The 19,170-nt window shown below is 35.4% G+C and overlaps 1 protein-coding gene across 1 annotated transcript in view; it reads left to right on the forward strand.

Annotated features, from left to right (window-relative positions):
* The first annotated feature begins 1,168 nt into the window (after positions 1–1,168).
* The window catches only part of LOC145693122 (serine/threonine-protein phosphatase PP1-gamma catalytic subunit B), a 40,377-nt gene continuing 22,375 nt past the window's right edge, over positions 1,169–19,170 (forward strand). The window contains exons 1-2 of the mRNA XM_081768842.1: positions 1,169–1,375; positions 17,916–18,047. Coding sequence (XP_081624968.1) covers positions 1,321–1,375; positions 17,916–18,047 — 187 coding nt within the window. The 5' untranslated portion in view covers positions 1,169–1,320. The remainder of the gene's footprint in view (positions 1,376–17,915; positions 18,048–19,170) is intronic.

Here is a 19,170-nt window from a genome sequence, read left to right on the forward strand (position 1 = left end):
CACATGTAGGCTATTCTGCAATGTCCATATTCCATTTCTGGATTGTTTGTGCAAGAATGTGTTGTATGCTTTAGAATGTAGACCAAACATGTTTTTTTTTTCTATTTTAGCATGTAAGAGGCCTTAATAGTTGTAGCATATTAACATGTAAGAAGCCTCTGTTTAATTACATGCCCCAATATAACTTCTTGTTCTTGTTTTCGGCAACAAAGTCCTGCACATTATGCCCTTAAAGAATGTGTTCTTAATATCGCACCGGGGTACGATATTATGCACACTTGTTTTCAACTCGGAAAATCGTAGACTTTTGTTTAAAACGTTATGTACAAGTATGTAATGTATTGAAATCCATTCTAGGCATCACACGATTTGGCAAACACTCCATCCTTTCCCTTGTCCTTGTTCTATTTTCATTTTCAACTATTTCTGCTTCGCTACGTACGAAAAATAAAATGGGTGCGATATTCGGCACCTCTCCCCTATATTAGGCAAGGTCAACTAGAAATAATCGAAAGCCTCGATATTAGGTATTAGTTATTTCTCGTAAGCCTCAATATTAGGTATTTGAGATCACTTCCGGTACATATTTTCTTTTGCTAAGGCAAGTTGGTTGATATACACTGGCGGCCCCAGGATTTTCAAACAAGAGGGGCACCCTTTATGCAACTAGACAGAAAACAAAAATAGTACTTATTTTAACGTAACTTTTTAAAAGGGCCACGGTGACTCAGAGTAGAGCGCTCATCTCTGGTGCATGGGATCCCTTGTCAGGCAAGTAGCCAGTAACGAACAAGTGAAAGTTTCAGCAAGTTGGATCTGTCTCTTGTTCGAGATCAGGTCGCGTAAAGTGAGCTCTATGCTTGGGGGTTCTGTTTTCTTTCACTTTCTTCATTCTACCATTTAGTTCATTATCCTCAGTGTCTTCTTTGGCCTCGGTGCGTATTTTTTGGGACGTTAAACTAAAAATAAAATAAAATAAAATAATGCTGTAATGTCCGATAACATCCATTGTTTCTGGTTTGTGTGTATTGTACCTGATACAACCAAATAATTTACTGAAAAAATTAAAATAAAGTTTAGAAAATAATACTTCTTCTAATATTTATTTATTTTATAAAGTAACATGTTGATTTTTCTTTTATGATCTGACAACGCTGCTAGTTTGTGACGTCAATCACCTACACGACTGCCATTTTGGCGTTTGTTGAAGTTACTGTGTATGAAAGAGTTGTTTTGTGTTTTGTATCCGGTCTGTAAAAGCCCATCATAGTGTTGTTACTGTTGAGTGTTTATTAAAAGTGTTTTCATAATTGTAGACTCATGGCTGAAACAGATAAATTGAATATAGACAGTATTATAGCACGATTATTGGAAGGTAAGAGCCTTAATTGGTTAATAGAAGTTTCCGTTATTTTGGTTGTTTGAATTATAGAAGGTCTTTATTTCACATTAAGAATAATTCAGTTAGCTGCTTGTATGTGTGTGATAATATTGTTATTGTGTGTGCTCAATACAGGTTTAAAGAATCAAATTTTAGTGATATTTTTTTCAACTTCCGTTATTTGGGTTACCTTGAAAACTGGCATCGAAGGCTTATAACGAAGGTAAGGGAGGAGTAGAAAGTTTCAGTGACAGGTTATGATGAAACAGAAATGTCGCGTATTTGTCGGGAGTCGGAAATTTGTATGGTAAAGCAAGCTTATATGGTTATAAAATTACTCGTAATATTTGCCAAAAAAAAAAAAAAAAGTTTCCATTACATTACTACCACAAATAGTAAACTTCCGTTAAGTAAAGGTTGCTAATGATCTTTGAAATCATATGATATAGGCTGCCAGGGCTAATCCGCTATATAAATCTAGGTAATACGTTATTTGTGAATTCTGGGAACGCATTCTGACAGTTAAATACTATAAATATTGACAATAGATGGAGAAATGAATGATGGATTTTGGCGTTTTATGAATATTCACACTGCATATTATTATTGGTATAAGTACATTAATGATTTGGTGGTGACAAATCAAACTTATACCCCCGATGGCAGGACTTTCTTTGTCTTTCTGCGAGAGCTTTTGTAAGTCAAAAATTTTCTGCAGGAATTACAAAATAAAAAGTCAAGATGATACTCTCATGTTTTTATTACAGCGTTATATGAAGCATGGTAAACAGTTTTCAGCGGTAACCCTAGTTCTAGTTACAACCTGTGAAGTCAATTTTTTGAAAAGCTCTGCTAAAAGAAGCAGATTTAAATTATTTATGGTACGATACACCGTATTTTGTAATGAGAACAGCTTTAACAGGGGCGTCATTTAGGGATGGCAGCCCGAGAGTTTCAGTAATACATATACTTTAATCGATTGACTACTAATATACTAGTACAAAACGTGAAAGTCCTCTTATGTCGGTGGTGCTCTTGCCCCCTTTAAGCGAAGTCTGAAATGATGCCCCTGAGCTTTAAGGATATATATATAGAGCCCGATGCGGGTCAATTTAGGATAATGTATGTAAGCTGGTCTGTTGTTACAATATCATTACTAACAGAAACTCCATCCTTTGCAGCTGGCATTTCCTCATCACTTTAGTAACCACTGAACCCCAGCTTTCACATATGGTCTCAGATTATGATATACTCGAACAAAACAACATTAGTTTTACTGCAACAGAGTATTTGTCTCGGAAATCTGTTACTGCAATTTTAAAGAGAGTCTTCAATTCAAAAAAAAAAAACTTTCCTTCATTTCTTGAGCTGGTTATCACGCACGACGTAGATTTAATGAAAACCAAACAATATTTATGCGTGTCGTCCGTGTATTTAAGACATCTGCTTTTGGCATGTTTTTATACTTTTCTGTTGGCTATCTTATTTCCGCTGGCATTTTTTTTCTGCATAGGTGCGGCAAATTTTCTGCGATCACATCGCAGATCGCTGCATGTTCTGCAATGAAACTCATACGTATATATATATATATATATATATATGGGTGATTCCACGAAAAAGGGAAATTTTCTGTCACGGGCATTTCTTCAAACTACTACTACTAGAAAGAATCACCTCATTTTTATTTTGTTTGGTAGTAACTGTCACAAAGTAGGTATGCCATGTATAACAGTTTGCAAATATAACACGAAACATACGTAAAAAATTATTATCCAATTTCTCAACACCGTGGGCTGTCACAGACTACAGTTGCCTGATTTTAATCAATAAATTACAACTGAAGTCGCATATCAAACATCATTTAATGGTAATTAAATGGAAGAGAACACTTCAATGTTTCGGTTTTGTGGAAAGTAAACCTTTATAACGATTATTTTCGAAAGCTTGACTATGCTTCGTTTCTGTCACCTCTATTTCGTCTCAACTCCATGGCAATAGAAAAAATTGTCATAGTCCTCAACAGATAGCATGGTCGTCCACATTGGCAACTCCCACAAGAAGACAAGGCAGACATGTTTGACTGAAGAACAGAAAAAGTTGTGTGCATGTGTTAAAAGCTATAGGAAAAATATTTTTGTGTGTGGAAAGCAGGTGCGTATATTAATTGATACTCAACACCATGGTATTTATTACTGAATGTATTTGTATGGTATATACCTTCTTTTCCTTGAGGAACCTACGCCTTAACGTAGAAAATTCGTACACAATTACTCACATGTACTGGTTAAAAAGTGGGCCGGTAAAGATAAATTATATTCGATTTTCTCAACTCCATGTCCATCTGAAAACTAAGGAATCCACGGTGTTGAGACAAGTTCACGGAGTTGATAATCCTATAGTGTTTGTTATGCTCATGCTCTTCCAAATATTTGTTCTTTCAATATACTGATAGAAATAAAGCTCCTTTATGGTCTAGTGACTAGTATGCACGCCTTTCGTGCGTGGTTCTGGGTTTGTTTCCCAGTGGAAGCTCAAAAATTAATGGTGTTTACTTCGCACAGTGAGGCAATTGAAAAACTCATTTTGAGTAGAGATGTACTGAAACTTGATCGCGCAGACCATCACAACGGCCGTAGAAGCCGACACGCTGACCACGTGTCATTCACACTCAAAGGCCGGCTGGTGGGTTCTAGCCCATTTAAGGAGTGTTTCGCGGAAGTTCAGATTTGGGGCTGTCAGATAGCCGGAGGTAAAACTTCAGTCAAGTCAAGATGGATGGTATCTGTTTTTAACCTATTGAAGTCTCAATCTTATGATCAACTAATTGTTTTCTTTTCAGGGATTGTCGAAGAGTCTGAGGGCAATATACGGACAGTCAATTTTATGACGCGGATCGGGAGGAATTTCTCCTGGCCTACTAAACCTGACGTTTAAAAAGCGTTGGCAGTCGTCATTCTGTGTAGACTAGAACAACCCTTCCCTGTTTCCTCAAGACATTTCCTTCATTGGAGTAGAAATGATGAGTGCCTTACACTGTCATTTAGTGTGCATTATACAGGGCGTTTCAAAACAATACCGACAACGTTTGGGATGTGATTCCTAACACCAAGATAAGATCAAAAGTATAGATCAATCTGGGTGCACAAATGCTTCCTTTCGCAGTTATAGGCTGCCAAAAACATGAAAAAATGAACTTTAAAGGTCCATAGCATAAAACTATGGGACCTACCGTAGTCGGGTCAGACTTCACTTAGGAATTAGTATGTGCGCTATCCAAATATCCATGTTTCAGAATCTTGCGGTACTTCCACAACAACTTTTGTAGAAGTAGTTGGTGAGTACTTCAGATTATATGCCCGTAGCCAAACTCCTTCTATAAAAATTGCTTCGTGAGTACCTCAGGATTCTGAAACATATTTTTGGATAGAACACACATTAGTTCCTACGTGAAGTCCTGACCCGACTACGACAGGTCTCATAGTTTTGGAGTTATGGACCTTTAAAGTTCAATTTTTTTTTTTTTTTTTTCATGTTTTCGGCAGCCTATAACTCGAAAGGAAGCATTTGTGCACCCAGTTGTCTATACTTTTCGTCTTATCTTGGTGTCAGGAATCAGCTCCCAAACGATGTGTGTATTGTTTTGAAACATCTTGTATATATACCTAATATACAAATGCACTTAGCAAATGTTGAAAAAGTATTCCACTTTCGACGTGTTGACTTGACCACACAGAGAAGACAGACGGTTTACATAAGCTCAGAAAACAAATGAAGTAGACAATAGACAGGTTTAGTGACTACTTCATCTGTTTCGTAAGCATATGTGAAAAGTTTGTCCTCTCCATATGATAGTCAACATATTGAAAGCGCAATAATTTTTCAATATTCGATAAGTGAGAATAATTCTAACTTACAAAAACTATTGGAAAATTATTTCAATTTTTATGTAAATTATAAGCTTAATCACTTATAAACCAAAACTTATCACCCAGATGTATCACGTTTCTCAGCTCCACAGCAATTTTCAACTCCGTGTTAACTAATATCAACTCCGTGACCTGTGGTCTCAACTCCGTGGGTGCTGAAAAGTTTATTTTTTATTTACTACACCAATAATGATTCAGCTCTGCTGAACACCTAATTAACATGTACTTAGTAGTAGTAAGTGCATGTGATATTTTTATCGAAATAGGCGACTATCAACGGAACAAAAATTTTCCAAGTGAAAATTTCCCTTTTTCGTGGAATCACCCATATATATATATATATATATATATATATATATATATATATATATATATATATATATAAACTAAGTGCATTTGTGATTGTTTACCCATTCAGGATAGGTTAGGGTAACGTTAGGGTGACAACGTTTACTATAATCTGTATTTAATTTTTGAGTATTCCATATATAATTGGAAAATGATTACCTAAGGTAATAAAATTTTAAATTAAGTCTTAGCTTGTGCTAAAGCAAAATTCATGTTGGATAAATTACTCTGTAATCCAGTTAGAAATTAACTTTCGTTTCTACGTATTGCAAACTATGAATTTAATGTATTTAATTCTTGTTTTGATTGAGTTGCCACGACAATTATCAAACCAATAGGGTTAAGTTCCAAAGCTGATCGTTTCAAGCAAAATTTTGAAAATATACTGGGAAGAAACAGGAAATGGACACGTACTTCGCTCGTTTGGTGCTTGATAATATGTAAGGAGAGAGCAAATAAAGGAACATCAACGTTGAAATAAAAAAAAAAAAAATGTTTAACTTTCTCTAATATCTGACATTATACATTATTCGGCGTAAGCTCTAAACTCCGATAAACAAAATATTTGTATCCTTCCGCTTGTCACAAATACGATTGGCTAGTGATGTATCACTCCCACTCCCCACGGGGAGGACCAAATTATACACGTGCATTTTGACAATACTGTCTCGTGTTGTGCAGATACTTACAGCAGCAGCAGAAAAGAAAGAAAAGAAACTGGAAAGATTAAAAAAAAGTATTTGAATTTCACTCGTAAATAATTGTTGCTTAGTGAGTAAAGGTTTGCCTTGTTGGTGTTTCACCACAACACTCGCGGAACCGAGATTCATGCCAGTAATCTTTCAGACTTTAAAAGCAGAACACGCGTCCACAGTTGAGTTGGCGCCAGAATTACTGCGCATACTTAGTGTTTATTTCTATTGTTTCATTAGCCACACTCGATTGCAGTATTATTAGATAATCCGTATTATATTTTTGTCATTTATAATAATATAGCAGTTTTATATGAAGCTTCATAGTAAAAGTAATAATGCAATCACATGAACTATTTTGCGGAGGAGTACAAGCGTCGGTAGGACAACAGCAAATCAGCGAGATTTAGTTCACGTGGCTTTGTTTATCGCAGTTTAGAGCTTACGCCGAATAATGTATAGTGAAAGGACACACTGTTATGGATTAAATTCCGCTAAGCCCCGCCAAAATTACTTATACCTAAAAGCAAGTTTTTTTTCATAAGTTTATGAATGTGTCTTACGTGATTTTTTATAGTTTGTTATTATTAGTATTCAATCGAAATTAAAAAAAAAAATTCTAAGTATTGTTTCGTTATAATAATGTTTACTATTAATAAAATACATTGAAATGCCGTACTTTTGGGAAGGGGAGGGGGTCATCAAACCCCATGAGAGGCATTTATTGAAATCAGAAGTATCTTTGGTATCTATTTATGTATAAGTGGGTCAGAGCCAAAGTGGACTCAAGTAATTCGTATCTTTATTCATTTTTCTTACTGATATGAAAATTGTCACTGTATTTCTTTAACTTGGACTAATAAAGTCTTAGTGAATTAACTTGGACTAAATTAGTTCTTCTGTATTCTGCAGTATTTTGAAATTGTCCATGTGTAATTCTGTATAATGGTTTCTCTTATGCAACTGTTTATCTTTTGAAATTACTTTTGACAATTATATTAAGTATGTAAAGACTAGTACAACTTATTTTTATCAGGAGTCCTTCCTGAGTGCGTCGACAGACGTATCGTATTTGTGGCCAATTAGTCCCAGTTTCGAGTTCAAGTGGATGACATTTTCTCTCGGATGTAAGCTGAGAAGCGGTTTGGATTCCGCTTTAAGCTTATATGACCCCTTCCAGCATAGCCCGGTTGTTGCATAATAACACCAAGGCGAAACAAACGTATTTCTGTCCATATATGATATAAATACATAGGACAAAGTATTATTTCAACCCAAAAAACATGGTTAAAAACAAACTGTTGTTTTGGTTTTTTCAACAAAAACTATGGTTTTTGCCAACCCTGTGGAGTAAGATCTTCACGTATCAGTCGAAAACGTTGAAATAAGCAAAGTTGATAGGGCATTTTCCAATTTGAAAACATATATTTTTCCCTTTTCTAATGATAAGACCTATTATGTATTTTGCAGTATACTTGCACAAAATCAGCAATTTTTTAACATATGCCTTCTGCCAAAGTAATAAAATCGGCGTTCTCGCCAAGGTGGAAAAAAATCATGATTTTTTTAAAATCATTTTTTTTATTATTTAAATCTATTTTTTTTATTTAAATCAAATCTTTCTCCTCGTATAGTACAAGTCACGAACTGAAGAAAAAACATTAAAACTTGGTATTAAATATTAATTATGCCATTTAAGTGCAAGTATTGGGGTTTAATTTTGAATTCATCCCCAATCGTTAACCTATTTCAATCCCAATGTTTCTTATGCATTATGGAGAAAGTACAGCAACGTTTATCAACATAACTTTTTTTTATATACAAAAGTTACTGATATTTGGCAGGGGCATATTTTTATAATAAATCAGACCTAGCTAGCGGCATGAAATACATATGAAGTACATAAATCTCGACTAAAATTAACTAACTCCATAACCTATACTACCCGGAGATTCAATGCCGCGCTCACAAAAACTCTCCATTGACTTCTATTTTTAGCTAATTGAAACCAGTTTCTATTCCTATTTCTACGAGATGCATTTTAATATTGTTCTCCCATTTGCACCGCCTAGGTCTTCCTAATAGTAGTTTTCCGATTAGTCTTTCAGTTAAGACTTTGAAAGCGTTCCTAATTTCTGCCATCCTGGCTACATGACCTGCCCACCTGAGTCTCCTAGACTTGAGTACGTAGTTTCTCGTAGTAAGTTTCCGCCATTCTACAATCTCGTTCTTCTTGGGTCCGAATATTTGTCTTAGAATCTTGTTCTCAAATACTTTGTCTATGCTCTTCCCTCATAGTAAGCGACCATATTTCGCAACCATACAGAACAGGCATGATTATCGTTTTATATATTTTAAGCTTCAAATTCCTCCACATAATTCGCGACGAGAAGAGATTTTGAACTGAATAATAAGAGGAATTCCCTGCTTGTAGTGGACATTTAATTTCTTCGTGAATATCGTTTTCGTCTGTTAATATTTTGATCCTAGATATTTGAAAGTATCCACTTTATCAAAAGTATTATTCGACATTTTAACACATCCAAAATTTCCTGTACTACAATCCCGATGAACTTCTATGTAGGGGAGAGTTCCCGATATCACACCGGGTTCTAAATCTCACCAACCCTAGTTTAAAAAGAACCGTAATACTAACAAGCCATCTAATAGTTACGTACTTAAACATATTTCCATAATTACAGAGCAAAGTGACTACGTTCAGTAAGTTGTGTGTGTGCGCAGTTGCAGTACAATATAATTGGAGTATTCCTTACTAATTTTCGGGGTATTTCACAGTAGAATAGGGAATAGAGAATTAGCTTATGTTTCAATAAGTAATAATAAACAAAATACCATTAATATTATAGTGACAAACTCAAGTTATTATTATTATTATTATTATTATTTTTATTTATTTTTTTTTTTTATTTTAATTTGTGAGGTATGTAAAGAATAATTTTTTAAAAAATAATGTAGTTTCCCAAGTCGCACTACTGCCGTGTGTCCGAAATCGCACCAGTGCGATTTTGGCTCCCATGATGAATTGTTTTTCGGTTACAATTCACACAAGGTGGGCACATGACAATATGGAAAATGGTCTCCGGAGTCTATGAATCGTGCTTTGAAAAAGTATATAGAAAATAAAGTGACGCTTCCCAGCCCAATAATAGGAGGAAATAGAACTACTAACATGCAACCACAAAGAACAGAAGTACTCTCTGAGTTTCCAACCGTGTGGAGAGATCTAATCTTTCTGAACCGTCAGCTAAGTCGGTATGTGCTTCAGGAAACGTTAACACCAAAAAGTGTATTCGAAAAGTAGATACATCCAAATCACGATGCTCCGAGCTACATATTTGCAGTGTTTCTCAAATGTGGCTTTTGATATCAATGAACAAGATTGGTTTTGCGTCCTTTGTCAACAAAATTTAGTCGAAGATATAGTACAGAGTGTTTTGTGTAAAGTCTGGATACATAAGTCTTGTGCGGGTGTTTCAGGAGATGAACGTGCATTCCAATGTGATTTTTGTGCAAATAAGGTGTAGCTGTCTGTTTTCCATAAATATACATACTTTACGTTTCGAACAATATTGCTCATTGGATCAAAATATAGATATATTTTTTAAAAAGATATGCTCTTCCTCGTATTAATAACACTGAGATAAAAGAATGTGATATATCATAGATATATTAATTTGTTTTACTTGTAGGTTGCATTTCTACTTAGCTTATTTCTAAGATGTTATTTCTGTGGCCCGGTTATTGCAGTATTTTTTCTCTTTAGAGATGTATTATACCTCAAACAAAATAATGTAGTATTCCATGGAAATGATTTGTTTTACCCATATGCATTACTGTAAAATTTGCGTGTATTCAAATGGTGGTGCAATTTTTGCTTTACATGATGCGATTTGGGAAACCAGTTGCGTAAATCGCACCAATCGCAGGCTTCGAAAATATCATTTTTATCATGATAATCATGAGATATCGTTATGAAATCACTGTAAAAGAATTGGAAAATTATAAAGTTCAATACGATCAAAAAATCATTTTAAATTTCTTTAAAAGTTTCGAATTAAAATAATTTATGTAAAAAGTGGTGTGATTTTGGCTACTCTCCCCCATTTAGTACTTAAATTTCGCCTAAAAGTTTTAAATTTTTTTTCGGAGAGGGGATCGGACCCCTCTAAATACGCCCCTATTATCTGGAAACACAAATAGACGTGGACACGAAAGAATTTTCGCCTTAAATGTCCATGGTGATTTCCCCGTTGGAATAGTTAACGGTTTAAAAACCGTATGTTACTAAGGGAAGAAATCAGGATTCACTCGTTACCCGTTCAAAACGGGATTTTCCCTAATCATTCTCTGCATGATACTCGTTTTCATACTGTGCTTACGTACATTTGAGTCTCATTGCATTATGATTATCTTCCATAATCGAAATAACAGAACAGAAACGAGATTTTACTTCTTTTCTCTTTAAATTAATTTATTTCGGAATTTGATTTAAATCAACGATTTTATTTAAAAAATCAAGTGATTTAAATCTTCATTAAAATCGTGATTTAAATCAGACTGATTAAAATCAATCCACCCTGGTTCTCGCTGTGGTCGATTGAACTTTCATCAGACTATGCGAAACGCATTTGGTTTTCTACCAGGTGCGCACGACAGTCACAACTGTTCTTTTTTTTTTTTTTTACATTTTTTCTTTTTAACAAAAACAAATAAATTAGCATTTTGTGCTGAAAAATATTATTTTTACGTCAGTCAAAATCAACAGCTTTAGCCAGGCGTGCAGCGGAGCAAGTGTAGAGAATGCCTCCTGTGAAGCAATCTGTTTCGTTGAAGTTGAGAGCATTTTTTTGCAGAATTTGGGAGCGATATGTTCTATACAGATGGCAAGATATTATGTTAATTCTGTGAATCCAGTGGGATTTTCGAAGAGATCTGTATTACAACATTTAGATACGACGAAGCAAAAAAGAAATGTGTAGGAAGGAAGCTAAATCACAAACACTACTTCAACATGTGAAATCGTCCCAGAGCAGTTGAATGTCCTCTTTCTCCAAGGCCTTGTGTAAAGCATTTATCGCATCTGATATCCCTCTGTGGAAGTTGGAAAACCCTAATCTTCGCCAGTTTTTGGAGAAGTACTGTGACAAGGAAATCCCTCATGAATCCACACTTAAGAAGGCCTGTGTGGAAAATGTCTATAGTGAAACTAAGCTTAATGTGTAACATCCGGCAGAAAGTGAAAAATAAAAATTTCTGGTTATCAGTGAACGAAAGGACAGACTGTTGCGGACGTTATATAGCCAATGTTGTGCTTCGTATTTTGGAACCGAAAAAAGCTGGAGAAATTTTCCTTGTGCATGTTCAGCAGTTGAAGGTTAACCATTCTACAGTTGCTGGCTGTATTAAAAACGCAATGCAGGTGTTTTTTTCCAGAAGGCGTTCCTCGTGACAGGCTTCTCGTACTTGTAAAGGATGCAGCTAGGTATATGGTGAAAGCAGGAAAAGCCTTGAAAGATCTATATCCCAAAATGATCCACATTACTTGTCTGGCACACGGAGTCCACAGACGGAAGAAATTAGAGCAAGGTACCCAACGTAGATGGGCCAATCCATACGAAGTGGTCCAGAGGTGGTTGCTTGACCATCTCCGAAAATTATAAGAATTTGAGTGTGATGAACCTTGTGTATGAGAAGGTCAATAACATCACTCACGTTGTCGTATGTACAAGTGTTCCCGAATGGCGGCCATCTTTGTTGTTGGTGGAGTGCCAAATTTTGCATTTGCAAGCGTTTACGAAGACTGCACTTGCTCAGGATGTACGAATCAGCTGAATACTATTGCATGTAAAGAGTCTGTAGAAATATCCACAGCTATAATACTACTGACACCGTAGATTTATGGAGGCCCGAAAGTTGAAGTTTGGGATTTTGATGCCATTTTTGGGGCATAATATCTCAGAAGGGCAAAGTGCTAGAAATTGCTGCTTATGCCACCAAGGAATTCTGTATGTAAATAAAGTGTTGAAAAAAAAATCGTGACTTATTACATGTAGAAAAAAGTGAGCACATGGTAAATACGCGAAGAAAGCACCTGCGTGACTATGGTCGTAGCCCGGAAAAATTTAAATTTTTGGATATGTTTCATGCTAGATCTGAAAAACTATGCATTGTGCAGCAATTAGGTCCGCTTTTGTTTGTGTTAAGTTGTTCAAAAGCTTGCGAGGCGTTTGTTCCATCTTTCTAGCTCCATGATCATTGCCACGTCTATGTAGTAAGAGGGTTAGCTCTCCCTTGCATCCAGGACACAGGTCGTCGAAGTGGACCGTGGTATTAATGCACTTAGTGTATCAGCAAAGTGATATTGAAATACAATCCCAGTTATGGAAGTCAATGTTGCGTTATATAGGATAGACTAGCCTTTGTCTACGTTGGAACTGCGCCCCAGATTCCCGTGTTTGCTCGGTCTGCTGCTTCGAACCTCTAAAACCTACAATTCTACTAAAAGTCAAGTTTCTTTTCGTATTTCAATTATCTAAAAGATAAGATTTTATATCACAAGAAAACACCCATTTAAATAACATCATCCCCCTAATAGACACCTTAAAAACTAAACATATTCACTTTTGGCAATTTTCCTGTGGGTTAGTCCCGGAAATCTACTATCATGCCAAATTTCATCATTCTAATCCTGCCGGAAGTGCCTAAACATTTTGAGGTGTAGATGATGTCCCATATAAATAACATTGCAAGGACTTTCAGTTCCCCATAAAACCTCTCGACGATTGAAAATTTTTATTTTTGGTCATTTATTTAACTAACGCTAACGGAAACATACAAGCATACCGAATTTAAAGTTTTTATTCCAATTCCAAATACCCAAAATATGAGATTGTAAGTCCAACAAAGGGTCAATTAAAATAAATAAATAAGTAAATAAATAAACAAACAATTTCTTCATCTTCCCTTTAGACACTCTAAAAGTTAAAAATATTAACTTTTGGCAATTTTCCTGTGGATTAGTACTTGAAAGCTACAATCATGCTAAATTCCGCACTTTCACGTCAACTGGAAATACCCTTTTATTTTATGTCACTTCATGTAGTTTTATATTTAGCTAAGATAGATGTAACGCAACTTTGTAAACATATTAACTTCTGTAACTTGGATTGGATTTCAATATCCCTTTGCTGATACAATTAGTGCTTTCATACCACGGTCCAGTTCGACGACGGGTGTCGTGGGTACAAGGGTGCTAACCCTCTTACCATATAGGCATGACTATGTTCATGGAGCTAGAAAGGTGGAACAAATGTCACTCGCAAGGTTTTGCACAACTGAACACAAACAAGCGTTCCTAATTGCTGCACTATGCGTATTTTTTGAGATTAGCATGAAACATATCCAAACATTTAATTTTTTCCGGGCTACGTCCATCGTCACGCAGGTGCTTTCTTCGCATTTTTACCATGTCTTCGCTGTTTTCTCCATGTAATATGTCATGGTTTTTTTTTTTTTTTTTTTTTTTTTTAAATAATAATAATAGTTTCTTTACTTACAGAATTACTTGATAGCATAAGCAGCAATTTTTAGCACTTTGCCCTTCTGAGATATTACGCCCCAAAAATGGCATCAAAATCACAAACTTCAACTTTCGGACCCCCCATAAGTCTACGGTGAAAGTAGTATCATAGCTGTGGATATTTCTGCAGACTCTTTACATACAATAGTATTCAGCACAAAACTTATGAAACCATCACTTTATGCCATTCCAAAAGACAGCCCGTTTAAAAGTAATTTTCTGTAGTTTTCTGGTGATTCATGTATTGGTTTGCAACCCTGCATATTTATTTAGACGCAAAAGTTTACATTCTCCGTGTACTTCACTCTCTTTTCTAAACATTCGTTTTTGTTTGGTGTTCGTCTGATTCGTACGTCCTGAGCAACTGTAGTTTTCGTAAACACTTGCAAATGCAAAAATTGGCACTTCATTCAGTTCAGGTGTCACTTTCTTCGAAGCTAAATGTTCTCTATGTTAGTATGTCATGATTTGCTACTTCCTTTATTCTGGATGTCATCCCTGAATATTTTCCGATCAGAGAAGCGGCATTACCGGTACACACCCCAACAAATTTTCCCACTCCAACCCTTTCATACGAACAAACGCATCCAATGCATTGAAAATGTCCGAACTAGTAGTCTGACCTGGTAACTCACATACATTAAGTGCCGTACCTGTAGTTGAAGCTTGATTGATCTTTTTTTTTCTTTCTTTCTTTTTTTCTCAGTTTTCAGAGCATCTTCCTTACGCATAAAAAAGCTCAACCGGTTTGTCTTTAAGTCCGAATGTTGTGTGTTTAAGTGTCTTATAAAACGAGAAGGCTTCTTAGCTTCGTTACTAAGAACAAAAGCACAGATAACACACTGAGGCTTCGGCAAATTGTCTGAGCCGGGAAACTGAATAAAACCATGCTTAAAATAGCTTTCTTTGTACTTACGACAAGGGGCATGCTTTTTCTCTCTCTCTCTCTGTGTGTGTTGTATGCACTTCCGTTCTCCTGTACATCTTCAGTATAACTGACACTGTTGACTACATTTTTCGAAGAATTTTTATCACATGCAGTCACACTAGGAACACTATTAACAGTACGGGATTTTTTTTAAAATTCCAAATTAAACAAAGTTCCAGTTTTAAACAATAATCACACAGCATTCACCCACTAAACACAGTTCTTCGTCATAAAATTTGCATTTAAAAGAAATCAGGATTATTTCGGAACTAGTAGTCACTGCACACGAAACTTGTTAACCCAAATGTTGCGCACCCAAAGCCATGACTAGCGAAACGAATGGTCTTTCTCAACACGGAGGCTAACAATCAACTGATCTTTGGTCATCTCTTTTCCGAAATAAAATACACTCACACGAAATTTTCCTCTGAAAATTTGATGCCGTGGTTTAAAAGACAAGGAAACACAGACGTATTCAACGCCGGTGTGGCGATTGACATTTTGCGCACACATGTTGAATTGTCTCCGTCCGTTCGGTAGAAATACTATATTTTTATTGTCACTCGAATTCTTCCTCCCATAGCACACAAAAGGGATTTGAAGTTCCCAATGTTTATAATGGTCATTAAGGGTTTTCGAAAGTCTTGTGAGCTTCGATGTTGCCCATTTTGTTTGAAAGCTAAGTTGTCAAGCGTTATCTATTGGCAATATGATTATTTTGTTTTAGATCTTAAAAAAAGAGACAGAAAGAAATAGAGAAAACAAAATTATGGAGTAGAAGAGCTCGTGGATATGCTAAAAATTATTCAAGTTCCATCGTTGAAACAAATTTCGAAAGAAAAAACACAGCTTTCTTGTAACCGAGTTCCTTGTGAAGCTTAAAAAGTTATACAAAAATGTTGTTCAAATACATTTGAGAAAATGCATAGATAAATTGTCAGTATTGAGCGGGTTTCGAACCACGCACCTCCTGATTACCGGTAATCAGGAGGTGCGTGGTTCGAATCCCGCCCAAGACTTAGAAGTTTTTTACGCATTTTCTCAAGTTTATTACCTACATAGGTTTCTATGGAAGCAACAAGCACCTTCTTCAAATACAGTTAATTTGTCTCAGTGTAAGTTAAAAAATAAGATCGTTTTCCGCCCCATTGATCCACCACAAATATGAAGTGCTTTGACGTAGTTAAGGGAGCATGTCCCCTCCAAAAACTTGTCTTGGTCATCCCAAATGTCGTGCGTTTACTATATATCAATTTGCAAAATCACCATATTTGGGGGCCAAACCACTTCCACTTGGAAATATGTTCCCCGAAAATCAGAACTCTAGCTACGTTCCTGATGAAAAGGATACCGTACGAAATATGTTCATAATGTCCCAATAGCAGCAATTCACTAGACATAAACAGCGGTCGAATGATTCGGGAAAAACGCATTATTACGTACTCATGGTTAATTATGAAGTTAGCTTAAACCACATATGCCGCGGCCCACTAGCAAACACGCTGCGGCCTACCTGTTGAGAAACATTGGTTTAGAGGTAAGTATATTTTAATGATTATGGTATGACTAGCCTCGGTGCTTGAGACTCCGTTAAACTCCAATAGATAATAAATAATAGTTGTATCGCAGCAATTGTTTGGGTGTCGAAAGCACTTGAAAGGGTGCTTCCAAGATTTTAATTGGAAGATTACTTCATCTATAACTGATTGCATTGAACTAGTTTTTCACCTGCCTATGTATAAAATATTCGTATATTAGGATGTGAATTGTTGGCTAGATCTAAATACTTTCATAATAGTTAAAAAAATTTTTTCTAATCTTACATCCACGATTATGTCCTGTAGCCTAAAAAGGCGGATGATTAATGAAAGTGAATGAGCATGAAAGAATTGATGAAATAAGAATGTGTGAGGGAACTGGAATACTCTGAGAAAACTACGGACACTGTTTTTACCACAAACTTGGTGGTTTGAGATCGAACCAGGAACCCCTAGTACTAAGGATGAGAGCTTTGCCACTGAGCCATCATATCCCCATTTTGTAATAGTATTTCATTTAACCATTAATATTATTGTGGGTTAACTTTACAACGACCGCTCCAGCTGTGGTATACTCACTCAGAAATAAGAAATGACACTTAATTTTATGAAAATGGATCAAAGCGGCCCTACTTATTGTTGCGCAGCTGGTGCGTATATTGTAAAGCTTACCCTTTATTGTACTCTCAAGAATTATTTGATAGACCTTAGCAAGATGCATCTACATGTTGTGTACGTAACTGTTTATGTGAGCTATACGTCGTTCGAGGGAACAGATTAATTAATGTTCGATGAATGGTTATGGACTTCCACTCAAAGGATATTTTAAATTTATTAACAGATTTACGTAAAAAACATTCGTGTTAGAAGACAGATTTGATTTACATAGACGTTAAGACAAAGGAAAGTAAAAATTAATTATTAAAATATGAGCAGTATCAGTGTAATGAAGCTAGCATTAAGCAAAAAAGAAGTATGTGTTATTTTCTCAACTGATCAGAATTAAGATTAGAAGATTAGCACCACTGCGACTCAACACAATTATTTAATGTAAAGTTTTTAAATGTAAGTGTAGCGCTTAAATTTTTTGTGTGAGATTACACGGAAACGGTAAATTGCACGGGACCCGTGAATAATGTAGATACGTGAGGCTGTACAGCAAACCTGTGCAAGTTTTATATATATAGAGTATTACAGAACGGTAACATAAACTTGAATGTGAACTAGTATTAGTGTGAATCTACAGGAAAGTGGCATATATCTGACCTATCATCAAATGATGCAAATGTGACTTGAACCATTATGCCCTATAACCTATTATCTGTAAGATACGAGTTCATAGCAGGTCTTGTCAATTACATAGCCTACAGGAATTCTGTAGATCAATAACAAAATTTACCTCAAGTTTGTCAAATGAACATTATAATTCACCTTTTTTTCTTTCTTTAAAGTAAATGTTATTTGTTTGCTTCCCTTAACAAGATTTTACATTTTATCCGCAGTGCGTGGTGCAAGACCAGGAAAAAATGTGCAGTTGACTGAAAGTGAAATACGAGGACTCTGCTTGAAATCAAGGGAGATATTTCTGTCGCAGCCAATTCTTCTGGAACTTGAAGCTCCACTAAAAATCTGTGGTGAGATTTCTTTTTTTCATTCCTTGATACTTTTGTCATTACAGAAGTATTTCACATGCGCTGAGTATAATTATTAATGTGGTGATGTAAACTCATATAAATGGTTGAGAAGTTATTTAATTGAATGCAGGAAAATCTTATTTTTTTAACCTATATAATGAAAGATATGAAGTGTGATTCAAACAGTAGGATGTGTATGTTTATGTAAATTAATAAGCCACTGTATAAGATGGTGGTTTCCATTTAGAATATTTAGACGCATTTCTTAGTTTAATAGTCATGGACCAGTTTAGTTCCTTCAGTAATTGAGAAATTTTCGTGTAAGTATTGCAATGCGACAGTTTTTTTTTTTTTTTTTTAATTTCGAGAGCTTGATATAAAAAGGTATTTAATGAATGCCATAAGAAGAAAGAAAAAAAAAAAAAAAAAGCAAAAAGCAAAGAGAATTGTACGTGAGAGAAGAGAAGAGCAAGCCGTGAATGCGGTATTTTCTAGTTCCCGCTAGTCGTTTATAGAGTTGCTAGGATGATGATCATCATCAAAATTCTTTGTCAAAAGATAAAATGAGTCTGTAATACCGTATTCGCTTAAATGTAGTAGTACAGCCTTGAGTATTTGAGGTGATTTTAATCGAAGGATTAAAAAAATAACCAGCACAAAATGTTATACATACTTTGAAAATATGTGTGGAAGTGTAGTGAAACTACATTATTAGCAAAATTTAGGTGTCAAGTCTAACTATACCCTGATATCACTATCTTTTATTTACTCCTGGCCTTGACCAGTTATGCAACAGGACGCACAGTCGTGGTAGAGTGATGCAGTCCTGCATTGTATAAATAAAATAACACTTTTACAACTGTAATGAGCATGGCTTTGTACGAAACTTTTTTTATTAAAAAAAAAAAACAAAATCTTAATATTCGTACCATGTAATTGTATTGAAAATGTGACTACTTTATCTTTGGAATTATTTTAAATACAAACTAAAACTTCAGTTAGTCACACGTTTCAAGAACAAATGTCATATTTTATACTTAGCATAGGCCGGATAAATTTGCTGCATTTATGAAAGTCACTAGGAGGAAGAAGTCAGTTTTTATTGTACCTGAAGTTTCTGGTT

The sequence above is a fragment of the Thermobia domestica genome, chromosome 8, assembly GCF_964235325.1.
Source record: "Thermobia domestica chromosome 8, izTheDome1.hap1.1, whole genome shotgun sequence".
Classification (NCBI taxonomy): Eukaryota; Metazoa; Arthropoda; class Insecta; order Zygentoma; family Lepismatidae; genus Thermobia; species Thermobia domestica.